This window comes from Pseudonaja textilis, chromosome 13 (genome assembly GCF_049901715.1).
Source record: "Pseudonaja textilis isolate UNSWEBS1 chromosome 13, rPseTex1.2, whole genome shotgun sequence".
Lineage (NCBI taxonomy): Eukaryota > Metazoa > Chordata > Lepidosauria > Squamata > Elapidae > Pseudonaja > Pseudonaja textilis.
In genome coordinates, this window is record NC_142002.1 from 16,920,014 (window position 1) to 16,947,714 (window position 27,701).

Consider the following 27,701-nt stretch of genomic DNA (forward strand, 5'->3'; position numbering starts at 1 on the left):
ACTTGTAGCTTGTAGATTCTAATTTAAAAAAAAAAAACCACTGTAGTGCTGTCATGTTCTACCAATTTCTCACTGAAAGGCATCTTTGATTATGGTTACATTAAAAGTTGGGTATCAATTACTTGAAGGCTGTGGTGGTTACAGATGGGTTTATTTTATATCGTCTAGTACTCCACATTAATTCAATGAAGTTTATCATAGTTATTTTGCATCTTTCATAATGTAAATCTGTGGTTGCCCAATTAATTGTCCTAGATTAAATCAAAACAGCAGTAGTAATATTCGTGTTATCCATAATTGATGATTTCACTCTAACATAAAACAACAGTGATCTGTCCTAATAAGTCTTGCATGCCCGTTTTCACTCCTAACTGTTTTTTCTTTTTTTCTTTTAAATAAAGGGAGCGTGTTGAAAACACAAGTCATCCTGGAGAAATGCAAGTGACAATCCAAAACCTGATGCCCGAAGCAGTATATATTTTCAGGGTGGTGGCCCAAAACAAACATGGACCTGGGGAGAGTTCAGTACCATTGAAAGTAGCCACACAGCCTGAAGGTAAGCATTAAATATCGGCGGCTTGCTATTTACGTTGCTCTTTTTGACATTTTGTTGTTAATATTATTTTTTTTATTATTTTGTAATACGCCCTGCTTATTATTTAGTTCAGCTTCCAGGTCCAGCCCCCAACATTCGTGCCTATGCCATCTCTCCCACATCAATAACGGTTACTTGGGGTACGCCCTTATCGGGCAATGGCGAGATCCAGAACTACAAACTGTATTACACGGAGAAGGGAATGGAGAACGAACAGGTGAGATACTTTGTATGTTAAGAAAGCAGTTTTTATATTTGCATATTATGTTTATGGGATATAATTCTTGCATCTGTTTATCATTCTTCTGCTCCTAATGGCTAAGACCTAGAAAAACCACTACTCCAGTTAGATCAGAAGGTCTCATCAAGAAAAGTGTGATCTTTAAGGAATGCCCCTGTCCTCTGAGTTATTGTTTGCAGATATACAAAGAGATGACTTTCTCCTGGAGGAGTGACTTTCTGATGAATATTCGTATATATTAAAATTCATATTGACTTTTGTAAATACTTCCTTCTGTTTTTGAATGTATTGGTGCAAAAACTATAGAAGCATCAATTCACTTGAAAACCATGCCTGTGTTATCCTGACTGATTAGGAAGCTTTGCTTTGATTCTAAATAGATTATTTTGGCATCAGTTATATTGTATTTATGATGTGAACACAGGATAACTGGGACAGAGAGAGAAATCTCCAGAACCAGAAATGAGCAAATATTCAAGCATAGCCATAATGTGGACCTGGCATATTTCATAAATTATCAAGCCCAAATTATGATTTATGCATCACATTTTTCATCTTTTTAAATAGGACATTGATGTTGGAGGTCTTTCCTATACAGTAATTGGTTTGAAAAAATATACAGAGTATAGCTTCAGAGTTGTGGCCTACAATAAACATGGTCCAGGAGTCTCTACTCAAGACGTTGTCATTCGTACACTGTCAGATGGTAAGTGTTTTCAAATTGTAGAAAGAATTCCTATGTATTTATTTGCATTTTATATATAACCAATTTGGTTTGGCTTCTTCATACTATATAGATCTAAATAGGAAGTTGTTGTGCTGAAATCTTTTGGGAAAAATGGTTTCTTGGGCTTTTCCTTTGCATTTTCTATATTTTGTCTTCTATTTTTGGTATTGAGCAAAGTATCTTAAGAGACTATGTGTCTGTGTGTCTGTGTGTATATGTACATATATCTTTGCTTCTAGCAATATGAGGTATTATCTTGACAAATCTTTGTAGATATTACTCTGAAAATTTACACACACACTCACATAAATATTCAGTGAAATTGGGAGATCACGATAAAATCCACTTGCTTTTAAACTGGAACAACTATAATTCATTTTTAATTTACATTGGGGATACAGTGCTCTCTGAGAGATGTTGAATTTTGAACCATATTTGAATAACTTCTTTTAACGTTTCTAGTTCCCAGTGCTGCACCCCAGAATCTAACACTAGAAGTGCAAAACTCCAAGGTAAGACAAGGTTTAGATGTGGGTGAAGCATCTGATTTTCTTCCTATGAATGTATGATGAATCAGCTATAGTTTATAAACTCCCTCCCCTTGTTTTTTTTTTTTGGGGGGGGGGGGCTGAATAAATTCTCAATTTGCATGCTTAAAAGCAACAGTAAACATTGACTGTACCAGCCCAGTGTACAAATAGTGAAGATTCACTATGGTGAAGAGTCATGTTAATGTTTCAGTATCTTGCAGAAATTGTTGACACTACATACATACAATATTATTTGCAAGTTATATGGTTGGGTTGTTTCCAGGTACACCATTTTAATGTCAGAGATATTAAGTTCATATATAATATTTCTAAGTATGTGTAAGTTATTTCTTGGACCAGTATAGTGGAGATTAATGAAGCATGACAATTAGCCTAATTTAACTTAGATAATATGATTTATAATGCCATTTAACTTCCCACAGAGCATTGTGATGCATTGGCAGCCGCCTCCCACAGGAACACATAATGGGCAAATTACTGGCTATAAGATTCGATACCGAAAAGTGATTCGCAAAAGTGATGTCACTGAAATCATTGTGGGTCCACAACTTTCACAGCTCATTGAAGGTGAATAAGTTGGAATTCCCAATCTAAAAATAACCTAAATTACTGCAAGCTTCTTGTTTTAAGAAAAGAAGAGGGTCTATTATCAAAAAATAACCTTCTCTATCCTTGTAATATTTCTTTTGCTCAGGGAAGTCCTCTTAGTTTTAGTTTGTGGGTTCATCACAGATACTGCACTTTCAGTCAAGCCATCCTAAAGATTGGCGAGTGATTCTTATTTCTCAGAAAACCTCTCTTTAGTTCTTCCTTCTCTGTCCTATAAGGCCTGGCCCATCTAGAAATGTCCCCGTAAATCAGATTTATCAGATAAGAATATTTTAACTCACATTTTAAATTGATTTGTTATGCCTTTGTCAAGGTGTGTTGTTTTTATAGAAAATATTAAGACCATCTGCTATGGAAATAAAACAAGTAAATCATTTGAAACTCTTAGTCCTCCTATTTGCTGAAGGAAAATTACATATTCTTTTGCCACCGACATACAGGAAAGGTCACTGTAGTGTGTCGGTCCTTTCTTGCTTGACAGATAATAATTTCTGGCAACTGAATCTCTTACAGCAAATATTGAGTCTTACAGCAAATATTGTTGATTTGTCCTGCTTAGCTGTGGGTTATGCTCCAGTAACCATCAGGAAGATGAAAGGCCAAAACATAAAGTATTTGTTTAACCAGATCTGTGTCAGCTGTGACTCAAATTATAACTCTGAAATAATAATAATCTCTTGAAGGTGCTCATTGAGGCACTTCGAAGTAACAGGATCACGGAACTATTGCTATTCTAATTAGAAGCAGAACGCTTGTTTGCAATTAACATTGAATACTGTATTTCAGTATGATGTCTTTTATACTAGGTTTGGAACGAGGGACCGAGTACAGCTTCCGAGTGGCTGCTTTAACAATCAATGGCACAGGAATAGCTACGGACTGGATATCAGCAGAAACATTTGAGAGTGACCTTGATGGTATGGATGCCAAGATTTAACAAGCTGGTCTACTTTATGAGGCTGAGAAACTATTTTATTTTTTATTCATTTATTAAAGGTTTGTGCCGCCCATCTCCCCAATAAGGTGACTCTGTGGGGTATAATCATCGAAATAACTTGGTGACATCTCTTAAAAGTCTTTTAGGTTTATTATTTCTTGTCTTAACACTTTTAAATAATCAGTTTTCTTCTTTGTAGAAACTCGTGTTCCAGAAGTGCCAAGTTCATTGCACGTCCGTCCACTTGTAACCAGTATTGTTGTCAGCTGGACCCCACCGGAAAACCAGAACATTGTGGTCAGAGGTTATGCCATAGGGTATGGCGTAGGCAGTCCCCACGCTCAGACCATCAAGGTGGATTATAAGCAACGATACTACACTATTGAAAATTTGGGTAATTATATAAGATTTTAATCTGATACTTTGCTAAGTAACAATATAGCAATAGCACCTGGTCATATCCCGCTTCACCGTGCTTTACAGCCCTCTCTAAGCCGTTTACAGAGTCAGCCTCTTGCCCCCAACAATCTGGCTCCTCATTTTACCCATCTTGGAAGAAGGGAAGGCTGAGTCAACGTCCAGCCTGGTGAGATTTGAACTGCCAAATTGCAGGCATCCAGCAGAAGTATCCTGCAGTACTGCACTCTAACCACTGTGCCACCGCGGCTCATCTATATGAAATATAAAATCAACGCTGATCAAAATGCTTGCTTTTTGTGTCCTCATTTGGTATTAAAAGTGTTCTACCTCTATATTCACTCTAGATTTCATGATGTATAGCAAAATGGATGTTAAGTTTCTTTCATTCTTGTTGTGCCTGAGTTAATATGATAAAAGCTAAGAACATTTTATATGACTCTTGAACTATCTCTGAAAACAGATGTTTCTGTAGCGCTAAAGAATCTTGTGCTTAATACACACTAATAGAGTTATTATTTTTTTCCAGATCCCAGTTCCCATTATGTTATAACTTTGAAAGCATATAACAACGTTGGTGAAGGGATCCCTCTTTATGAGAGTGCAGTGACAAGAGCCTATACAGGTAAAGATGGGATGGCCTAAATGGTTTAGCCAAAAAAACATACTGGTGTACAAACTGTTTCTAGTTTGCTGGTGGCTTGTTTCTTTTTTCTGTGTTTGGAGATAATTTGCTGAACTGTTTTCTGAACAATGACTTTGAAATCTGGATCAGCGATTTTCTGATTTTCTTTATATAACCCCTGATATCAATTCGGGACATTGGCCATGGCATGGATTATACATCCTTAAATTTGTTTGCTGAGCTTCCCAATCTACAGTATTATAATTGCAAGCAAGTTGGTATAAATGCATGTCAGTCAACAGCATGTTATGTTTTTCAATACCGTGTGTTGTTATCATTCTTTAAACTAAATGACCAATTGGGTTTAAAAAAAAACTTTTAAACCTTGTAAGAAAGGTCAAATCAATCAATCAACCGGAATAGAGCTGGACTTTGGAGGCCTTCCAGTCCAACCCCCTGTTCAAGAGGAGTCCCTATACAATTTGAGATAAATGGCTGTCCAATCTCTTCTTAAAAACCTCCAATGATGAAGAACCCACCACTTCTGAAGGCAAGCCATTCCACTGGTTGACTGTTCTCACTGTTATGAAGTTTCCCCTTAATTCCAGGTTGCTTCTCTCCTGGATGAGTTTCCATCCACTGTTTCTTGTCTTGCCTTCTGGTGCTTTGGAAAATAAGTAGTTTGAAAGAAAACACTGATTTAGTATTTTATTGTTGGGCTGATTGTTGTTTTTTGGCTAGATCTTAGTTCTTATAAAGATATTTTCTGAATGTTTTTCATCTTGCAGATGCACACTTTCCTTTTAACACTAAGCTTTAACACTGTACTTCTGTGTCACTGTCTGTTGGATGCTAATCCTACCTTGATTTTTCAGTTGAAATAAATTAATGTTTTAATGCAACTATAATATTGTATATTCTGATTAGTAAACATTTTCAAATAAACACTGAAGATTTGAAAGTCATTGTCCTTGTTATCTTCAATAGCCTACTTAAATGCTAAATCCCGTAGCGTCTGCCGATGCCTTGTTTTTTTTAAAAAGAAGCAAAATAATCGCTGAGAACTTGTTTTGCTGGTGCCGTGTTGCCTATTAACTCTGGCTTTTCTCTCTTTTTCTCCACTCCACTCCTCACCTCTCATTTCATTGTATTGCCCTGCATTCCACCCTTTTGTTTCTATTCACGTATAACGCCACCTTCCTTTTTTATTGCAATACCCCACATTTTACCCATCAATTCTTTAGACGCTTCTGAAGTTGATTTATTTGTTGTTAATGCTCCATACACTCCAGTGCCAGACCCCTCCCCCATGATGCCACCTGTGGGCGTTCAGGCTTCCATCCTGACCCATGACACCATTCGTATCACCTGGGCAGACAACTCTCTGCCGAAGAACCAGAAGGTTTCAGATGCCCGTTACTACACAGTCCGCTGGAAAACCAACATTCCTGCAAACACAAAGTACAAGGTGAGGAAAACGGGAGATTTACAGGAATGTTGTCCAAACTTTCTGCGACTGAAAAAGAGATTCAATTGTGTGTTTCCATGAGTGAGGCGAGAGAGAGAGAGAGAGAGGAGGAGGAATGAAATATTTACATTTTTATTTTCTGATTTTCATAGACAGCAAATACAACTACCTTAAGCTTCTTGGTCACTGGTTTAAAACCAAACACGTTGTATGAGTTCTCTGTCATGGTGACAAAAGGCCGAAGATCAAGCACCTGGAGCATGACAGCACATGGCACTACTTTTGAGCAAGGTATTTGTCGCATGCAGTGCCTTTTTTTACAGGATTATGTTGTTACTTCCTTCGCTTTAACTTTTACAGAAAACACACAGAAGTATAAAGATCAGTGTCAGTTTAATTTAAATTTTCTTGCAGTTCCAACTTCTCCACCAAAAGATGTAACAGTGGTCAGCAAAGAAGGAAAGCCCAGAACTATAATTGTCAACTGGCAACCTCCATCTGAAGCCAATGGCAAAATTACAGGTGAAACATCTTTTGGATAAAATACAGGGATGACACGGTTACAACCAAATGAGAAGAGAGATATTGATTACATTAGATGCAGCTTTTTATCGGTTGTAGTTATGTAATATTTTTTGTGCCAAAAGGGATGATTCAGTGGATGCAAAACAAATGCAACTTGCGTGTACAGATGCCTTGGATTTGATTTCAGAAAGATACTTCAGAAGATGTAAGAGGACTTACATATGTAGTGCTTGTCTCCCAACTTCTTAAGTAGCTTCCCACCACTCCAGGCAGAGTTGCACAACAACTGTGGGTAGCAGCTGCTCAGCATAGGAGAAGAAAAATCTACTTGACAGAGTTGCAGAGAGATGCTATATTTGTGCCCTTGGTGCTCTGAACCGCTTGGGGAATTGAATTGGAAGTACTATACAGCCTCACTACATATGTTTACAAACTCTTGCACACTCAAAATTTGCCGGCTTGAAGCAACATCTGGAAGGTGGTGTACATTTCGTTGAGGCGTGGGCTAAAAGGAAATCAGTGGATGGGGAGGGATCGTCTCACCCTCATTACACACACACACACACACACACACACACTTTCCCAATGGCAATAATTCAAAAGCCTACATCTTTAAACAGAAGAGATTGCAAGAAAACTTGAGATGTGTGAATTTTTCAGAGCTCGGAAATGTGCCTTCATAATTCGCAAACCCTCCTGTTTTTTTTTTGTGCAGGATACATAATTTACTATAACACCGACGTCAATGCTGAAATACACGACTGGGTCATTGAACCTGTAGTAGGCAATAGGCTGACCCACCAGATTCAGGAGCTGACCCTTGACACAGCGTATTATTTCAAGATCCAAGCCCGGAACTCCAAAGGCATGGGCCCCATGTCAGAGGCCGTACAGTTCAGGACACCGAAAGGTAAGTTGGAAAGGAAGGCTTTATTTTTCTGATTTAATATACCAGATAATCAGTTGATGAGGAAAAGGGTTTCACTTGGTGCTGGGAGCTGTAAAACATTTTTTTTAAAGTCATTTTCTATCTGGGATTTTGGCTTTACTTTACCATGATATTTGACCACTATTTGTTAAAACATTTGCAATAAAGGAAAAGTGGATAGTATTTTTTCGGGTCATTTCTGTATGGTGAAAACCAGTCAGCAATAAACATAAAAGGTATTTTTGTTATAAGCAATATTTTGCATGTGTTTTCTTTTTTTTAAGCAGATTGTTTATCAGGCACTTGTCCTCATTAGAAGAACTGCTGATTATCTGAACTTGTGCAACGCAGTGGCCTCGAATGTTTTTGTTAGGAAATAAGTTTCTCTGATGTACATTAATGTACTGGCTGATCTGAAGAGCAGCTAATGCTTTCTGAAAAGCTTTAGCACAGGGGTGGGCAACCTTGTCTCTTTGAGGGATGGGTTCTCACAGGATCCGTCTTTTGGGAGCTGGATTGGAGGCCAAGATATCCAGCGAGAGAAGTCCCACTTTTCTTTCTTCCTCACGCTTCTTTTCCTTCCTTGTTGTTGAGGAAAGCACGCAAATTGGCTCGTGCGCTGCTTCTGAGGCGAAAGTTTGAGATCATCTTTGGTCCTTGGAAAGGGTTTCGTCCTTAGGCAAAAGTTGTTCACCTACTTTGCCCGTCCAGATAATCCTCAGGTTACAACCATTATAGTGCTGGTTATACATTGTGTCAACCATGTGGCCCACCTGATTTTACAACCTTTTTTAAAGCCGTCATTAACAAAAGCAGGTTTTCAGCAAAACCACCGGAAAATGTGGTCACCTAGCTATCAGAACTTTGAATTTGGGTAGCCCAGGGAGGCCCATCAGAATTTTGAACAGTCACTAAGTGATCAAGTCAGTAGTCGAGGACGCCATAGTTGGGTCCATTTGAGTTTCATAGTGTCCAGTATGAGTTTCCTTTCCCATTTTCAGACATTATTCTTTCCATGTCAGTGAATTTTGGTCTCTTGTGTGCTTTTTCCCCTCTGCTTCCCTTGGTAGCGGAATCATCAGATAAAATGTCTAATGATCAAGGTAAACCAATAGATGTGCTTTATGTGTCGTGCTGTCTCTTATGAATATTACTGTTCTTCTTGCGCTATTAAATGACAGGAGTCTTGTGAAATTTTAAAATATAAAAACTCGGAGCTTCTTTTGGCGAACAGCATATTTGTAATGTATGCAATTTTTTCCCATCTAGAAGCAAAATCGTTGAAAATTAAAGCTGCACAATGGCTTTTGAATTCTCTGTATGCCAGTACATTTTGCTCTTTTTAAAAATGAAAATAGTCCATTTAATGAGTAGACTTTTGACACTTTAATCTTTTACTTTTTTTTTTTAACTTTTATAGTATTCTTTTATTTGTTAGAAGGCCGACAATATGTTGCAAAAAATGATTTACATATAAATAAATAAGGATTTGTTTGTACACAGTCATCAGAAACCAAAATCAATATACAATAGCTTTAAATAAATGAAAGCAAGAAGAAGAATAAAGCCCCTCGGTGGCAAAGAATGATTGCATTCATTCAGCCTTGCATTCTCTTTGAAGTGACTCTCTCACTGCATTTACCTCTTATCAGCCCTCAATGGACAGGAACATCTATCAACTGGAATTTGTCAAGAACTGAATGTTACATGGTTGTAGAGATTCCTACATGTGATCTGGGCTTTGTTAGAAAGGATTAAGCAGGGGGATGGATAATCATAACGTGCCCACTTCCCTTCCGGATTTAATACGTCTTGAAAATACCTGCCATATCAGTGATTGAGTATGAGCTCTTGTAAGATAAGCATTAGCCTCCAGCTGTTCAGAAATGGGGGACAGGGAATTAGAAAAAAAAGCAAAATTCTTACATGGGTGGAAAATTACAGTTTGTCTTGTTATCAGAAAAGATTTAGGCTACTACATTATGGTTTGCATATCCGTGATTACAGAGATATACTCTCGCTATTAATACAATCGGTTTGACGTTTTTAAATATAGTCTACAGTCTCTCTCGGAGTCTCTGTGTACGTCTGTATGTGGGTGTACTTGGAGAATGCATCTATCTTGGAGGTCAGACAGAAACTCAAGAGACCATCCTGTTATTTGATGAGATCACAAAAAGGAGTGCAATTAACTCTTTAAGATGTATTTTAGAGGTGGGGTGTTTCTTAGGGTTTTAACAGTGAGGATTGAAGCTAAAGTATTATGAGAATCAAACTGTTCCGATTTCCTCCTTTAACTCCCCCAGCTTCCCCCCAGCAAAAGTCCAAAATTTTTGCACTAAAATTCTTCAGCATAATAGTCTTAAATTCTCTGGTACAGTTTAGGATCAATGTTTTTGAAAGGAAGGGCTCTTTTTTATTTCAGATGAGGATGGTTGGCCTATTAGAACCCTCCTGTTCCCATTCCTATCTTTTACTTTTGAAAAAAAAAAAAAAAGCAGTAATGATTTTCCTCTAAAATATTTCGGGGCAATGTAATCTCAAGCTGGTTAGGTGCTGGGAAGCCACAAATTGCCCATCTGTGATCTGTGTAGAACCAAAAGAAAAATGTATTACCTTTTGAAAAGTGAACAAGATGAGATAGTCAAAAACCCTTAACATGGTTAAAATTTTATTTTCCAGCATTGGGGTCTACAGGAAAAGGAAATCGACCATTGGATGTTGGAACAGATTATAAAACACCCCTCAGTGGTACGTATCTTCTCATCTCTGTTGAGAGCCAAGAGCTTGAAATAATTTATGTTACAATTTCCCCAAAAGATAGTGTGTGTTTTTTAGGTCAATGTCAAAGGCTTATTAGAGAAAAACTCAGTTGAAATTCCCAACAAGGCAGGCTGCATAACATGATTTTTATTTAGCTTAAGCAATAATTTTAAATTCTTTCATTTCAGTGCAAATTACAGCCCTAAAATCATTTCGGATATTTTTTGTGTTCTTTCTTAGGAAGCAACAGCCCTCACGGCAGCCCCTCCCCACTAGAATACAATATGCTCCTGATCATAATTGTGTCTGTGGGAGTGATCACCATTGTGGTTGTAGTGATTGTTGCTGTATTTTGCACTCGAAGGACCACCTCTCACCAGAAGAAGTAAGATTTTCTTTTCCGTTGCCCTGGGCGGAGGGGTGCGCATGTCTTTCTGCTGGTTTCAGGGATATGGGTGTGATTTACAATGAAGGCAAAATAAAAGGCACAATAAAGTTGCACATTGTGCTTTTGTGGACTTAAATTTTAGGGTTTTCTCACATAAAGATTCTGTGCCAGTTTAACAGCTCTAGACTTTCTCCAATTCTATAATACGAACAGTGTTGGAGGGTGAACTAATGTATTCGGATAATATGTAATAATAGTTTGGGCCTGGCTTGGTGGGCGTGGCAGGAGAAGGATACTGTAAAATCTCCAGTCAGAGGTGGGATTTGCCAGTTCTCGAAACTACTCAAAATTTCCACGACTGGAACTGGTCAGAACCTGCTGAATACCACCTCTGGTTCGGATGCAGTATAGTCGAAACCATTTCAGAACCCTATTTTGTGCGAATGGGTATGTTTGGGGGTTTTTTTTAGCTGCTCTGCCTCTGTTTCTCCATGGTAGGAACATTTGTCTGTCCCTTCCCGGATAACTTGGCTTCCGGTCTTACTAGAAAAATGCTAATTTTAAGACTGTTTTGGAGTTTCCTTACCCAACACCTGGGCAAAACTAGTTGAAGGGGAATTGATCATTTTGACCTCTCTTCAGCATAAGAGACAATCATGCAAATCTGTCAGGCTTCTAGTGTTTCATTTTTCTTTCCTTCTGTTTGCTCGCACAGAAGTAGATCAGATCAGGAAATGGATCGTGCAGGAAGACTAAAACTGTACTTTACTGAGATAGGCTATAGTGATAAAAATCTTGCGGTCTTAACAGCTTCTGGGTGACTTCTTCAAGATTATCCCCCTGGCGTCTTCCTTCTCCTTCTGCATGAAGTATAGATGAAGTGGTTTTCGTTGCTACACAATCTACAGCAGTTAGTGGCAGGGTAGTTCTCAGTATATAAGGTCAGCAGAAGCGAAAACAGTAGCTGTTTGCCTTCAAGCTGCTTCTCAGAGCTTGAGAGGTGGAATTGACTTTGGCATCCAATAAGATACACACAAGGACACTTCCCGCTATTTTCGGATGAGCACTTGGAAAGAAAAAGTGAAGATCCTTCATGCACAATATAAAACATACTAAGAAAGAATGTTTTGTGGGTCAGGGTTGAAATGAGGGCTCCTTGGTCCTCTCTGAGCTGAGTTGTTCGCACTGATGATGGTACTTAGTTTAGATAATAAAACCTCTGCAAGAAAACACCAAAGACCTTCACAAAACATACTAGCGGGCAGTGTTATACTTCACAAAGATACTTTTGTAGAAGATAACGCTTGCAGGAAAATGGGATAAGTGATTTGTTTTTTTCCTTTTTAAGAAAACGAGCTGCTTGTAAATCCGTGAACGGGTCTCATAAATACAAAGGCAATTCCAAGGACGTCAAGCCACCGGATCTTTGGATCCATCACGAGAGGCTGGAGCTGAAGCCTATTGACAAATCTCCAGATCCCAATCCAATCATGACTGACACCCCGATCCCTCGTAATTCCCAAGACATCACCCCTGTTGACAATTCCATGGACAGCAATATCCATCAGAGGCGAAACTCCTACAGAGGTGAGAGGACGGTGAGCTTATCGTTCGTTTCACTGCTGAACCTGGCGGTTCTTTCCTAACCTGGACAGAAAGGCAAGCAGAACCTGACCTTTGTTCTCCTGAATCCAGGGCACGAGTCCGAGGACAGCATGTCCACCCTGGCAGGAAGAAGGGGGATGCGACCAAAGATGACAATGCCGTTTGATTCTCAGCCTCCTCAACGTAAGTCTAGCTTCAGGGGGGTGACATTTCTGGTTCCATCTCATCCATATGAGGTTACCTTGAAGTTCATGTAAAGCAATAACTGCCCGATGCCCTTAATCCGAAGAGCACTAAATAAACTCCTGGCTAAATAGCCTGTTTACCTTTTCCTTCAACATTGACTTCAACCCCAGGCCTCCCCTGTTCTTGTAGATTCATCTGCCCGGACTGTGGGCGTGTCATGCAGATATTCTGAGAAGAATAGCCTGTATTATATCGCAGGTTAGACTTATGCCAGGAAACGAGTGAATGGCCTTGGACTCTCTTCGCCTCGCCTTAGTATAGGGATGCAATCTCCGGATCTCCATAGCAATATGCTAATGGCAAGCCTAGTGGATTTAAATAACAAACATTGCCAACCCAATGGAATTTGCAGAGCCATTGTATATGGATGGCAGGGCCAGGAGATGTCATGTGCAATTGAGGGTTCTATCAATTTAATCTATTTAAGTATAATGGACGAGATAAATGGCGGAACCATAGAAATCAGTGCCAGGCTGCATTTGTAAATTAGCCAGATCCTGCTAATACCTATTACAAATCATGTACACAAGTGCTAGAAGAGGCTGAGGAAAACAGTTTTCCTTTCAGCGGGGTTAGTTGAGATCCTCCGTTTATCATAACTGATATAATTACGGTGATGCCACACTAATTGGTGCGTCATGAAATTGCACAGATTTTAGACGGTTTTATTTTTCTCTGAAAAAGCTGGGAAAGCACTAGAGAGAAACATATGTATTTCGGCTGTGAAGGTTACAAGATTGGAGGTGAAGAAAGGGACAAGTTTATGCTTGATGGTTCCCCAACTCAGGGTGGTGAAACAGTAAGAACAATATTTTGAGAAATTGAGGCAAGGAGAAGATGCCTGTAACTAATTAATCATTGTGATCTAAAAGGTATTTCAGAAACGCTGACGGCGATAAAAATCCAAATGTTGTACTTTCCATCATGAAGGTGAACCATTTTTATATGCAATAGTCAGACTAACATGAATTGGTGAGGGTAGAGATATTTTTTTACAGAGTTATTTTCTCACCTGTAGTGTAAGAAAACTGTCTTTCCAAGTTGAGATGCTTGGAACGCTTCCTAATTTTGCAAATCCTTGCTTTTTTCCCCCAACCTTAATAAAGGGAGATTAATAACATTCCTTCCTTTTCAGAAATTATTTCTTCCTATCATAGTGTTCTGTTAATGCATTTGCGTTCTTTTTACTGGAAAACTAAGCTTTATTATGGCCAAAGGCTGGCATAGAATAACAGAACCAATAACATGAGAATGGTTGAATTACTGAGTTTGTTGTAAGCTATACTCTTTGTTTTATTCCAATCTGCAATATATCAAAGCTACTCATTATAAAATACATTGCAGGTTTATCATTTATCATGGTCTCATAGCTATATTCCCTTCCATTGGCAGTCTGGGAACAGTGAATAGCTTAACTAAAGCAAGCAGAAAGTAATGGATCTGCAGTCAGCTAAATTAAAACTTCGGATTCCTCAGTTGATTTCAACACAGGAATTGATCTACACAGATAGTGAAAATGTGATCCTTTAAGGTTACTTAAGGATTGGAGATTTATAAATGAACTCGGCAGTAGCGTGAGTGCAGAAATGGTGAACTGAAGGGAAATTGTAATATCAGTGATCAACGATTACAAGTAGTTAGTGTGTTTCTGTACACTGTAAACCTACAATTTTATCTTAAATAATGCACACAATTTCTTTTATATAATACCATAAACTTGGAGACGCTTGGTTCAAAATTACCCACCCCTAATTATGATCCAACGCATAGCTGCCAGTTCATCCTCAGAGACCATAATTCCTCTTTGTTTGCATATAGCGGAAACTTCAGTTTGATCATCTGTGCTTCAATCTCACATCTCACCTCAACCAGTAAAGTTTCCTTTGAAGCAAATCCGATGTTTTTCAGCACCCAAACAGCCAGCATCTGCAATTCTTGCTTCCTAATGTTTGCATCCCTGGGAATTTCTTGACAGAATAGTTTCTCTTCTTCTAGGAATCTGGAACCGGGCGTCCTAGTCTCTCTATCTGTTTGTTTCAATGCCTTTTTGTTGATGAAAGTAGGGGCAGGGTGTGTCGGGGCGGGGGCTTCACTTCGGCCCGCATGCCGGTTGGTCTTTGTGTTAAGCTTTGTTTTTCTGTTTTATGTTCATTCGCAGCTGTGGTTAGTGCTCATCCCATCCATTCCCTTGATAACCCTCACCATCATTTCCACTCCGGCAACCTCGCTTCTCCAACCTGCAACTATCTCCATCATCAGGCAAACCTATGGCCAGTTGGCACATCTGTGTCCCATTCAGACAGGGCTAATTCCACAGGTGAGAAGAACGATCCATTTTTGGAGCTCCACCCTTGGCAAAAGAACCCCGAGGGCCAGAACCTCCTATGAACTAATGGCAAATACCAAACGACATGTTTTGGGTGGCCGCCTGTAGCCCAAAGCTACCGAACTCAGAAGGTTGTATCTGCCGATCGAACTAATTGTGTGTTCCCTTTTTCCTATTGTAGTAGCACACGTTGTAGATGGATTTGTTTTGTTTTGCTGCACAATGTTCTGTTGGAGTCAAACTAGCCCTCTAGACTCTGTAAGCTCTGAGAATAAGGTTGTCATTTCGGTGTTTTTCCCACGAATGGCTCATTTAAGCGCTTAGAATTTTATTTAATCTTGGATCTGACGGTAATTCAGTTTCTCTGTTGAGAATTTAGATTTGCATAATTTGCTCTCTTTATTATTAAAGCTGCAAATAATGACAATATTCCCTTATTTAATTGTAGAGCGCTAGCAGCGTCTGATTTAATTTCCAACATCAAGAGAACCCATTTTTGCACCAAATATAGAAAAACTAACAGCTTAGAGGTATCTAAACCTAGCATTAATAAAAACCACTTGAAAGCTAGGCAACTAAGAAATCTCCAGACAGTTCACTAAAGGATGAATCAGTTAGCAAATTCAGTGGTGATTTAGAAAGCTGAATATATTATTTGTGTTGTTTTGATTCAGTGATGATGGGATCACATGCTAAGCTTTTTTTCAAAACAAACTTAACTCTTTACAGAGCCTAAATAAAAAGCATGAAACTTTTAGCAGCCGTGTAGAGTTATGGTCTAAGTGCTAAATTAAGTGAGCTTTGGGGTGACTTTCTCATTCTCTCAGATTGTTGGCCTTCTTTGGAACTAAAGAGAGTTTGTGACCCAACTAACACCATGGAAGGTGCCTGGCATTTCCAAGGACTCCCTGAGGTAGCTAACCGTTCATTTCCTTCCCCCGTCTCCAGAATCTGTTCGAAACACACCTAGCACCGATACCATGCCAGCGTCTTTGTCTCAGACATGTTGTGCCGATCACCAAGAGCCAGAAAGTGCTTCAGCATCCTACCTGCCCAGTACCCAGGAAGAGGAGACAAGCCAGAACCTGCCCACTGCCCACGTCCGTCCCTCTCATCCTCTGAAGAGCTTCGCTGTGCCAGCCGTCCCGCCCGCTGGCAGCACTTACGACCCTGCCTTGCCAAGCACACCTTTATTATCACAGCAAGGTGAGTGCGGGAGAGTGAAAGTTTAACAGGATCTTCTAGATCGGAGTTTTCTTTTTTTTTTTTCAAACTTCCCGAATTCTCCAGCCAGCGTGTGCGGAGTTGAAATCCTCGCGTCTCAAAAGTTGCAAAATGTGCTGATCTAGAGGCAAACGTCGGAGCTTCTTTGAAGTTTTTGGCAGCTGAAACAAAATTACTCTAGAACAGGGGTGTCAAATGCATGGCCCTTGGTGGTCATGCCCACCCTCGTTTTAGCGAAGGGGGGGGGAAAGTTGTGATAGCACATGCCATTATATATGTTTGTCAATTAAAAGACTGACTGTGATTATAATTGTGTCAAGCTTCTAGCCATCCCGTTCATTCAGTGAAGACAGCATCAATTGGAACTCTAGGAAGGACTCGGCCTCCAATGCCAGTCGTGGTCCCAAGTGCCCCTGAAGTGCAGGAAACCACAAGGATGCTTGAAGACACAGAAAGTGTAAGTGTGCTTCTAGGCGATAGCCTGGTCATGCTATATCCTATTTGACTCGGTGCCGATACATAACTGTAAAAATAATAAAAATGAGGCCCTTCTACTGCACACTGTAAGCAGAAAGGAAATAGACCAGAAACAGATAGTTCTTGACTTATAAAACACCAGTGGGACCAGAATTTCCATTGCCAAGCAAGGAGGTGGTTAAGTGAATAACGTCCAATTTTACAACCTTTTTGGCACATTTATTAAGTAAATCACTTCAGCTGTTAACTGACTCACACTGTCATTAAGCAAAGCCAGCTTCCCCCATTGACCTGCTTTTCAAAAGCCAGCCAGCCAGCCGGGAAGATCTCAAATGCTGTCCTAAGGTTTTTTTCCAGTGCCCTTGTAACTCTGAATGGTTGCTACACAAAAGATTGTAAGTCGAGGAGAACCTAAATATACCTAAATATTATAGCTGGTCAAGTTCTATGGAAATGGTTTCTCTGGTCTGAAGCACTTCCTGGTCCATCTCTCCTGGCAATCAGCGGAGTGCACTCTGTCCTTTTTAACTGAAGTTGGGGACCATCTCCCTTAAAAGCTAGCAGCCTTGGTGCCAAGTGCAAGCCGTCCTTTAGCCTCCAGGAAGGTACCCTTGGGTCACAACACTGCAGCCCAAGCTTTTAAAAAGCCAGTGACAATTAACTACAGGATATATTAAGCATTTATAAGGTGCACTATTGTTAAATTGCTCCCATCTTTGGTTCATCAATAATGATGCATTTCTGCTCTTCTTCAGTAGCTGTTCCCTTTTGGCTGCGCAATGCCAAATTTCAAAGATCTGAAGTAGCATTGCTAAGCCTTCTAAAACGCCAGTTAAATGGGTTTGGCAGGACTGTTCCGAATGTACCAATGGTTTAATTTGGCCTTTGTATATAACAGCAAAATTTGGAGAGGCCATTAAATGTGAATCGTTGCTTCATAACTATTATCGTGGGTGCAGGAAAGTTGCCTGCTTCTTTCCTCCAGTCCCATCACTTTCGTTCTCAGTTCATCATTTTTAATCTCATTTATGTGGTGCCTTCTGGAGCTGTCACTGCCACCTTCACCTTTCCCTACAAAACAAACATTGGAATGCAACAACCGCCTAGCAATCTGGCCTGACTGCCCAGTGCTACCTTAAAACCATTGGCAAGATGGCACAGTGGTTAGAACGAAGGATTGAGGGCTAACTCTGCCCACAGCCAGGAGTTTGATCCTGATAAGCTCAAAGTTCACTCCGTCTTCCATCCTTCCATGGTCGATGTAGGAGAGGACCAGACTGAGCCCGAGGTAGGAATCATCACTCATCAGTCCCGAGTCCCTTTATGCTCCACCTTGAATTCTTTTATCTCTTATCTACCACCAATTTGCTTTGGCTGTTAGTAGTTCAGGTTCTTGTCCAGAGCTTTAGCTTGCAATAAACCTTTGCAACCATTTGAACTGCCCGGATCTTCCGACTTCCCTGGCACTAGACAGTCAGTGAAAGGACCTAGATTATTGGGGACAATACTCTGGCGCTGTAAACCGCTCAGAAAGGGCTGTGAAGCACTGCGAGCAATATATAAGTCTTAAGCGCTCATCTTGTCCAATAAACCTCCTGTTAACTCCCCTGCAGAATTACGAACCGGATGAACTCACCAAAGAGATGGCCCACCTGGAAGGACTAATGAAGGACCTTAACGCCATCACCACTGCGTGATCGCCTTCCCCAAGGAATGACTCCAAACCCCGGGCCTTGGGACTTCGCCTTGGAGCACAAGGAAATGTATAAAGACTAGGGGACAGCACAGAAGGAGACCTGCCCCACCGGCTGCAGCACCCTCGGGGGGTGTGTGTGTCCCCCTTCCGGTTAACCGAGTGGCTCTTCGAGTTCATCGGCCTCGAAACGGAACAACCTCTCTGAAGGTTGTTGGGGATTTCCGCTTCTCGCCGCGGTGCTGATGCTGACATGAACCAGGAGTGGGGCGACGTCTCAGGGGATGAAATCCAGCATCCAGGCAAAAGTTAGCATTCATCGGAGGCAGCTTTTGTCTCGCTGCTGCGACCTTCCCTGCTTTTTTCAGTGTTGGACGTTCACATTTATGTACAATTTTATTTGTGTGTTTTTATTTTATTGTATCTTTTTTTTTTTATTAAAAAGTGTAACCTGACAGAAAAAAAAAAGAAAAGAAAAGAAATTTGTGTTGTTTCCCCCCCAAAGTCCAGACGGACGTCCGATTGCTTGTTCTATTGTGTATGCGGGAATTCATTGGCAGTGTGGATTTGTTTTTTTGGATTTCTTTTCTTTCTTTTTTTTTTTTTATAAAGCGTGTATAATAATCCTGTCACCTTCCAGCAGTTGTAATCCATGGCCTTGGGGTATGCTGCATTGATTTTTGTAAGCTCTTTTTATTTTTATATTCTAATAATTCAAAAAGCCTGATCCTTTCTCATCACTGTGAGGTTAACTATCCGTTTGGTTTGAAATGTTAACACGGAGCAAACTATTTTTTTTTGTTTTTCTGCTTTTGAGCGTTTTCAGTGCAGGAGTAAAATAAGTAAGCCTTGGGCTGGGAGCCACGAGCTTCATTGTTTACAGGGACAATGCAACGCAACACAAGGTTATCCGTCAGACTCGTTTAAGCCATCCCCTGCAATATGCCCACTTGTGACTTATAATAAATTATTGTTACGAGTAATTTCCCCGATCGCAGTGACTTGGAAAAAGTAAGACAGTATTCTGAAGGATGGCTGCGATGTAACTCTTATCTGCAGTTATTCACTTTTGTCATTACCTCTGTCCGTCCAAGGCCTTACCAAAACAGAAAGTGAGCAGCACACCTGTGACTTCAAAGATATCATATCAACCAGCCCCAGTTCATCAAAGGGAATTGTAAAAAATAAGAATGAAGACTTAAAAGTTGTTGTCTCCTTTGTAAATTCATCCTTTAGTCCACGGGTGTCCAACCTTGGCGACTTTTAAGACTTGTGGACTTCAACTCCCAGAATTCCCCAGCCAGGGTGGCTAGGGAATTCTGGGAGTTGAAGTTCACAAAGCCTTAAAGTCACCATGGTTGGACACCTCTGCTTTAATCTGTTTCTTGCCAATTGTAAAGGGAATTGCATTCAACAAAACCCTCTCATAAATGTTGGGTCCTTTAAACTCAGATACCACAATGTATCTTAGCAACACAGCTCTTATTGTTTGAATGTTTGATTTCAAGAGTTGTGTCCTTCCGGATATTTGCGTTGAAGTGGGAGTTTTATTCCAGATACTTTAGCATACAAAGATCAGACATAAGCTATGGCTCACACTTGGCTTGTACTTGATCATTGTATGCTTAAGTATTTGGAATAAGACTCTAATGCAGCTGTAGATCATCTTCAAGGTTTGATTGTGTTGAACTACAATCAAACAAATTAACTTTGCAGGAGAGGGGGGGGGGAATGTAGGTGTGTATGTTTGTGACTCAGGTGCTGCCCGAGCTGGTAGAAGAAAGGAGTGGGTTAGGAGAGATAAATAAATTCCTAATAAACTGGTAAAATTGCATTTTCTCTTTGTGTTTGCTGCCCATAATCATACTGTTCTCTGCCATCTTCTATGATAAACATGCTAAAAAAAGTAATATTTGTTTTTTTAAAAAAACAAACAGCATCGGGTATCTCATGCTAGCTTAAAAAGAGATTGAAAAACGGGAGGCTTTGGTTTTCTTTTTATTCCAACCAACATAATTGGTCCAAGTGATATTGGAGCCGTGGTGGTGCAGTGATTAGAATGCAGCATTGCAGCCTAATTCTGTCTACTGCCAGCAGTTCAATCCTGAGCGGCTCCAGGTTGACTCAGCCTTCCGTCCCTCCAAGGTCGGTAAAATGAGGACCCAGATTGTTGGGGGCAAGAGGCTGACTCTGTAAACCGCTTAGGACTGTAAAGCACTATGAAGCGGTATGTAAGTCTAAGTGCTATTGCTGTTGTTCCAAGTCCAGTGATAACAAGATTTTGATAGGGTGGCATCAGTTAGAGATTTTGTAAGTTATTTTAACTTCCTATATGATCAAAGTTTAGGTTGCATGTTGCTAGCAATTCAAGTTGGCCTATGTTATCTCCAATTGTACAGAGAAGAATTTATTTTTAGGAGCAGGTAAGAAGAGAGCTACATCACCCTTCCTCCGTCTTTCTGTCCATCCCATTTATCATTTTTTTCCACGCTTTTTTCCTTCCCTTCCCTTCCAGCTCAGCCTTTGTTTGCATCCATGAGCTGAAACTAATTCATTCTGATTAGCCCCTGTCTAGCATGAGCGTTAAGAACTGCCACGCTGAATCCAAACAAGCCATCTATTTTTTAAAAGAATGTTTTTTGCAATTATATAATAAGAAGTGCCATGAAAACTCAAAGTAAACCACCTTAGTGCTCTGTCTTCCAACAGTAACCCTCAGAGGCAATTCATGCTGTTTACGGTTAGGGTGTAAATTTCTGTCCACTATGTCTTTTCAGTCTAGTGAGTTAATGTGATCCTCCTATTTGCTTGGAGGTGGAGCAATTAACACATTTTTAAAAAAAGGTGAGCAGTTTTTAGTTAAATCCAAGGAGTGGAAAGATTCACACCTTGACCTCCATCTAGATGTCTTCTGTATGCATTTTTGGAGGTTGGAGAGAGTTTCCGTATCAGAAGGGACGTCTCCCCCACTTTCCCCAACCTCATAAACCCACAGAAGCATCTTTTTAAAGACTCTTTTGCCTCATCAGAAGATGTTAAAAGAGGACGTTAAAACACCCCAATGTGTACAGATGTTGAACTTTTCCGAATCGAAACCGTAGGGCGTGACCTAAAGTTGTGTGTCCATCAGGGTGAGTGACAGTAATTGGCTCCGCCCTTTGTTGGAAAGTCAAGACAGGCAGGTAAAAGGTAAATGACATTATCTGGGTCATCTTGTGGCTAAAAGTGTTTTGTATGACCATTTGTCATTGTACAGATCCTTTTTCATAGCCGAGAGTATGAAGTCTTTTCTATCTTCGGAGTTCTCGCCGCATCCAGTGAATCTAGTTGGTGCGCACACTATGCTTCCCCAGGTGTGTGCCTTTCTCTCTCTCACTAGACCCAAAGAGACATCACCTTGTATATTCAGTATTCCTCCCATCGGTGGGTTCTTGTTGTATTATACTATATTGCTACTTTCGTAGAACATCGGGACCGTTGTTGATACTGCCATGAGTCTGGGGAGGGGTGGAGTAGGGTGGGGAATATTTTTTAATAATAAAGCAACTGTTCAGAGTTGGTTTTTTAAAGGGTGAATCAAAAATGACAAGAAAACATTTATTCAAGCCAGTGTATAATATGTATTGCACTTTTTACATTTTAACACTTGTTTTTTTTTTACATACCTTGTGATTTTAAATTTGCGACATTGTGTATCTTGTAGCCTCATGGCTGCTCTGTGCAGTTTCCTCCACTTGAATAAGAGGGTTGGATGAGGGGGGGCGCGGGCGGGAAGGCAAAGTGGGGGGGGGCAGGAGAGACTCCTGTAAACCGCTTTACAGTTCTGATGTCGGAGAATTCTGAAGACTGCTGTAAACTTCTACCTTTCTGTACATTATTTTTCTGTAGTATTTGTTGTATACTCTCTACATTTTTAATACTGTCATGTTTATTATTTGGTATTGGATATCCAATACACTTTTTTTTAAAATCTAAACCCGGTTCCAATTTTGTCAGAGTTTTTGTTGGTTGGTTTTAATAGTTTGCCTTCCCATTTTGGCAGCCCCACCTGCTCTGAGGTGATCAGGATGTGTAAGCATCTTAGTTTAGAGCTGCTTCTATGAGCGACAGGACCATAACTCTCTTTAAGTGGATACGATATATGCGAATCGTTATTAACAAGTGTAAGGGTTTAATAAGGAATACAGATAGTTTTAAGTCTGTTTCAGAAATCACACACGCACCCTCGAAGATAAATGAATCCCTAGGTTTATAACTCAAAGGATTTTCTCGACGTTGATAGAAAAAGGTTTTGAATTTTGTGTGCCCTGAGCTTGGTTTCTTGCAGATATTTCATGGCCCAAATAGGCAACATCATCTCTGCGATTAGTGTAGGATTTGTTCCCGGTTTGTTAAAGTAGCTTACCCTGCCTGTATTGGTTATGGTTTTTTTCTTGATAAGCTCCTCGATTAAGGTATTGTTTTCTCTTTAATAGCTTGTCTGGTGTTAATCCCTGCTTCTTTGAATCTGGGCTACTGGAGGGGATGTTTATTCTTTCATTTTCTTCTTGTGTTTTTTTTTTTTTTACTTTTGTGCACGATATATAAATGCTTACACCCAAACCCACACACTGATGATTCTATCTAGTTGGGTAATAAAATGTCTGCAAGCTACCAACCAAGCTCCGGGAGCATCAAAAGCTGCACAGTTTGAACCGTCAGTTACAGATAATTCTCTTCTATTGAGAACAAGCATTGTTGTAGGGAGATTTTTTGCATTAAAAAATGGGTGTGGGGAGAAGTGTTTTCTAATGAAATATGTTCTCCTAATTTTCCGGGGGTGCGGGGGGAGGCTTAAGGGAATAAAAAGGATGTGGCCTTCAGTAATCTGTGAAATTGATGGTGCTTGAATAATTCTGGCCAAAGCTCTTCGAAAACTGGCCACAAACTCCGAAAAGGGCTGCTTCTCATTATCGTTTGTCTGAATTCTGAAACCAGAGTGATGAGTCAAGAAGGATCACAAGTTATTTCTGAATGTTAGTCAAGATTCTTTGGTTTTTAGGGCGAAAGGAATCCAATTTAAGTCGGGTTTCAACCATTATCTTGGTCAGTTAGGTTTGGGAATCGAAGGCTAACCAACACGGAAGATGCTGCCTTGGGGAAAACCGATCGGTGCTGACGGGAGTGGCTTTCCAAGGTTTTCCCCTCACTCTTCAGAGGGCCTTCTGACTTCTGAGGATGCCACAAAAGGGGACCGGAGACATCCTGAACTCAAGGTAAGTATTCTCAGGCCAAGGTATCCCAATGTGGTAGCGTGTCGTCTTGCATGAAGGTGTACGTTGTAAAAACTAATCACCTTGCTAGAAATTAGGGACCTTTCAGTGCCATGGAAGACTCGCCTGGAACCAACATTGAGCCTTCTACAAGATGAAGCTCTCTTTTCACTTGAAACCCCTACAACAACAACAACAACAACAACAACAACAACAAAATGCCTTCACCCTCAGTCTATTTTGCCCAGGATCCCATCACCTTATTTTGGCTGTGGCCCCACAGGTGGGCACTAAACTACCAGCTTAATGGAGAGGAGAGGAAAAGAAAAGAGAAAGGAAGAAGAAATGAGGGAAACGGAGAAGGAAGGGAAAAAAGGAAAGGGAAAAGGAGAAGGAAAGGAAAAAGGAAGGAAGGAGGGAGAAGGAAATGAAGGAAAGGGAGAAGGAAAAAGGAAAGGGAGAAGTAGAAGGAAAGGAAGAAAAGAGGGAGAAGGAAAGGAAAGGAAAGGGAGAAGGAAATGAGGGAAAGGGAGAAGGAAAGGAAAAAGAAGGAGGGAGAAGGAAATGAGGGAAAGAGAAGGAAAAGAAAAAGGAAAGGGAGAAGTAGAAGGAAAGGAAGGAAAGGGAGAAGGAAAGGAAAGGAGGGAAAGGGAAAGAAAGGGAGAAGGGGAAGGAAAGGAAAGAAAGGAACGAAAAAGGAAGAAGGAAAGGGAAAGAAAGGAAAGGAAAAAGAAAGGGAGAAGGGGAAGGAAAGGAAAGAGAAAGGGAGAAGGAAAGGGAAAGAAAGGAAAGGAAAAAGAAAGGGAGAAGGGGAAGGAAAGGAAAGAAAGGGAGAAGGAAAGGAAAGGGAGAGAGAAACAGGGAGAGGAGTCCAGGTCACAACAATCTGAAGTTTGCTGCTCTGGACATGGGCTCATCTCTCATCTAAACCAGGCTGCTATTTAATTAGCCCTGGTCTCCCAGCTGTTAAGCCTTAGCTGAGGCTCCATGCTCTGCTGTGTTGTCACAGCAACTAGTATTTTAAGTGCTCCACTTTTTCTTCTTCTTTTTTCATTTTGGTGCAAAACCCATCTCCGTTGGCTATTCAAAATGCAGCGGTCAGGACGGAGGGGTTAAGGGGAAGAGGTGGAGAAGCACATATCTGGGCAGAGAGCCAGCATATATATATATATAAAACAACACAGGGCACCCACCGGGATCTCCTCGTTTGTTACTAAATCCAGCACTGTCCTTTTTGGAAAGACATTTGTGCCCCCTCGTGGCTGCAATGACGATGTGTGCACTTCAGGCGCCTAATCTGCAGGCGCCTGAATTGGCACTCAAAGCAGGAGAGAGAAATTATCAGTAGGCAGATTCCACCTTCGCGATCCAATAGGTTTTGGCTCAAGAAGCGACGGGTGGAAACTCATCAAGGAGAGAAGCAACCTAGAACTAAGAAGACATTTCCTGACAGAACAATTGATCAGTGGAACCACTTGCCTCAAGAAATTGCGAATGCTCCAACACTGGAAGTTTTCAAGAAGAGATTAGACAACTATTTGTCTGACATGGTATGAGATTTCCTGCTTAAGCAGGGGCTGGACTAGAAGACCTCAAGGTCCCTTCCAGCTCTTATCATATTGGTTGTTCCTACCATATTAACACCTTGCCTTTTTTGTTTTATTCTTACCTTGCTTTCCTCTCTTGCTGGATTGTAAGTTCTTAAAAATAACTTCCCTTTTTTTAAAAAAAAAAAAAATGGCCGTGCAAACAAGGTTGTTGTTTTTTTTCTTTCAACGTGCGCGCGAATCCCTTGGACAATTTCATGCCCAGTGCCTGAATTGGTTGCCAAAATCTGGTCTGCTTATCACCTCTTACTGTTGCCATGGAGCTGCGGCAGCTCCTGGGCTGCGGCTCCACTTTGAAGTGGCATCCGTCATGCCAGGAGACAGAAACAAAAGGTCACTTCGGGGAAATCCCTGCTTGCTTTGTGCAGAGGGGAAGCAGCTGCAGTGCTGCTCAGTTGTGGAAACGGCATCCCCGGAAACTAAATTGGAGAATGACAGGACGAGAGTAATTAGGAGGGGAAAGAACCCCTTCCCCAATGAGGGCATCAGTGAGGAACATATTTGGAAAGGAGGAAGGGAAGAAAACTCCTGGTCTAGGTGTTCCTACTACGGCAGAGAATCCACCTGCAGTCTCCATCCAATGCAGAGCATCGTAACTCAGCAAATCAAAACCTGTTTAGGATGGATATGTTACTGAATGGAACGTGGGAAAGGGAATCTCTGGGAACTCAAGCTAAGAGTTGAGATGTCTCGGTGTGGAATAAGCTGCCTGGGGACGCCAAGGGAAATCACCAAAACCATAAAAAAGCGAACGTTAGAATATTTCGGATATGGGATGCGACACCCGGGAAAAGTACAGCCTCCTTCGCTTCATCCTCCAAGGAAAGATTGAAGGCAAACGGAGATCCAGGCAGAAGAAGAACATCATGGCTTCAAAATCTAAGGGATTGGTTTGGACAAAACTCCACATCCCTTTTTCATGGCAGCTGTTGATCAAACTAGGATCGCCAACAGGATTGCCGATGTCCGATGATGGGTATGGCACAAGAAGAAGAAGAAGTGTGGAATTGATGGATTCTCCTTTCTTGGAGGTCCCCGGGAAGCGGTTCAACAAGCCCTTTTCATGGCTTTCTGGCACAGGGTGGGAAGTTGGTCCGTCCCAAGTGTATAACTGTGAAATTGTAATCCTGAAGATCAGCTATTTACAGGGATAGAAATGTTACCAAGAAGTGTGCACAAATCCCTGGGAAAAGACTGAACAAGTAAGCACCTTTTGTGATTTTCCAACAAGGGATGGAGTCTTGGTCCTTCCCACTCCATAATGGTGTGGTTGTGTGAAATTGTGAAGCACCGGCTACGTACTGGGACAGAAATAATATCAACAGGCATGCACAAATCCCATACTATCTATCTATCTATCTATCTATCTATCTATCTATCTATCTATCTATCTATCTACCTATTTATCATCTACCTCCCTACCTACCTATCATCCATCTATCTATCTATCTATCTATCTATCTATCTATCTATCTATCTATCTATCTATCTATCTATGAATATGGTAGACCTACCCTCTTTATAATAAAGCTTCTGGCTTATCAACTCACGTTTTTATGAGAGCCAGATTGCTATTCCAGCTGCTCAGAAAGAGTTTCAATACAGGAGAGGTAGAATTATAGTTCATCAGGGTTAGGCTTAACGTTCTTCTCACACCAATTCCGTGAGGTAGATTAGGCGGAGAGAGAGAGTGACAGGACCAAGGTCACCCACATGGAATCTACTTCATCACTTTCCAGATTCAGTCCACGCAGCTAAATAGCATCGTTGTTTAGGACTCCTTCAAGCCAAGCCAAAGTTGGTGGAAGTTTTATACACACGCCCATGAATACAGAACTACTGGTGGCACCGTGGTTAAAGTGCAGCACTACAGGCAAACTCTGCCCACAGCCAGGAGTTCGGTCCTGACCACTCAAGGTTGACTCGGCCTTCCATCCTTCCGAGGTCAATAAAACAAAGACACAGATTGTTGGGGGCAAGAGGGTGTAAATCACCCATTGAGTGCTGTAAAGCACTATGAAGCATTATATAAATCTAAACGCTATTGCTATTACTACTGATACATCTATGCACAGTCCAATTTGGGTCGGTCACTGGGACCAGAGGATTAGTCTTCCGGGCTTTCGGACTCGTCCTGGAGCCCATCTGTAGAGAGCATCTCTCGAGCAGAATATGTGCTGTTCTGTGTGTGGCACTTATGTGGTGCCTGTTAGATGTAGCTTTTTAGATGTTGATTGGGGTGCGCTGATGGCTGGCTATTAAGTCATTGGCTGTCATTAGCTTGCGCGGCCGAGCGCTTCCTCAGTACTTAAGCTGGCAGTAAATCAGCACTCCTGTTGACTGACGAGGGGCCCGTTTCCCAGGCTTCAATCCCTTCCCTGGCTGTTTTTGTACCGGCTTGTCCGACAATCTTAGTAACTGCAAAACTGAATGTATACATCTATGTACGGACAGACAGACAGACAGACACACATACCTGTAGCTCTTTCATTCGTAC

At 40.9% G+C, this 27,701-nt stretch overlaps 1 protein-coding gene across 8 annotated transcripts in view; it reads left to right on the plus strand.

Moving 5' to 3' along the window:
- NEO1 (neogenin 1) overlaps positions 1 to 20,174 on the plus strand; it is a 61,425-nt gene extending 41,251 nt beyond the window's left edge. For 2 of the 8 annotated variants that reach the window (XM_087941540.1, XM_087941543.1), the window contains exons 9-29: positions 402 to 556; positions 664 to 812; positions 1,404 to 1,542; positions 2,026 to 2,075; positions 2,537 to 2,681; positions 3,530 to 3,640; positions 3,860 to 4,054; positions 4,607 to 4,702; positions 5,947 to 6,170; positions 6,323 to 6,461; positions 6,585 to 6,692; positions 7,411 to 7,605; positions 8,694 to 8,726; positions 10,306 to 10,374; positions 10,627 to 10,771; positions 12,123 to 12,361; positions 12,470 to 12,562; positions 14,784 to 14,942; positions 15,900 to 16,157; positions 16,496 to 16,632; positions 18,266 to 20,174. In XM_087941540.1, coding sequence (XP_087797666.1) covers positions 402 to 556; positions 664 to 812; positions 1,404 to 1,542; positions 2,026 to 2,075; positions 2,537 to 2,681; positions 3,530 to 3,640; positions 3,860 to 4,054; positions 4,607 to 4,702; positions 5,947 to 6,170; positions 6,323 to 6,461; positions 6,585 to 6,692; positions 7,411 to 7,605; positions 8,694 to 8,726; positions 10,306 to 10,374; positions 10,627 to 10,771; positions 12,123 to 12,361; positions 12,470 to 12,562; positions 14,784 to 14,942; positions 15,900 to 16,157; positions 16,496 to 16,632; positions 18,266 to 18,349 — 2,923 coding nt within the window. In that variant the 3' untranslated portion in view covers positions 18,350 to 20,174. The remainder of the gene's footprint in view (positions 1 to 401; positions 557 to 663; positions 813 to 1,403; positions 1,543 to 2,025; positions 2,076 to 2,536; positions 2,682 to 3,529; positions 3,641 to 3,859; positions 4,055 to 4,606; positions 4,703 to 5,946; positions 6,171 to 6,322; positions 6,462 to 6,584; positions 6,693 to 7,410; positions 7,606 to 8,693; positions 8,727 to 10,305; positions 10,375 to 10,626; positions 10,772 to 12,122; positions 12,362 to 12,469; positions 12,563 to 14,783; positions 14,943 to 15,899; positions 16,158 to 16,495; positions 16,633 to 18,265) is intronic. The other 6 variants (XM_087941542.1, XM_087941545.1, XM_026709869.2 and 3 more) reach the window with 3 other exon arrangements.
- Positions 20,175 to 27,701: the final 7,527 nt, after the last annotated feature.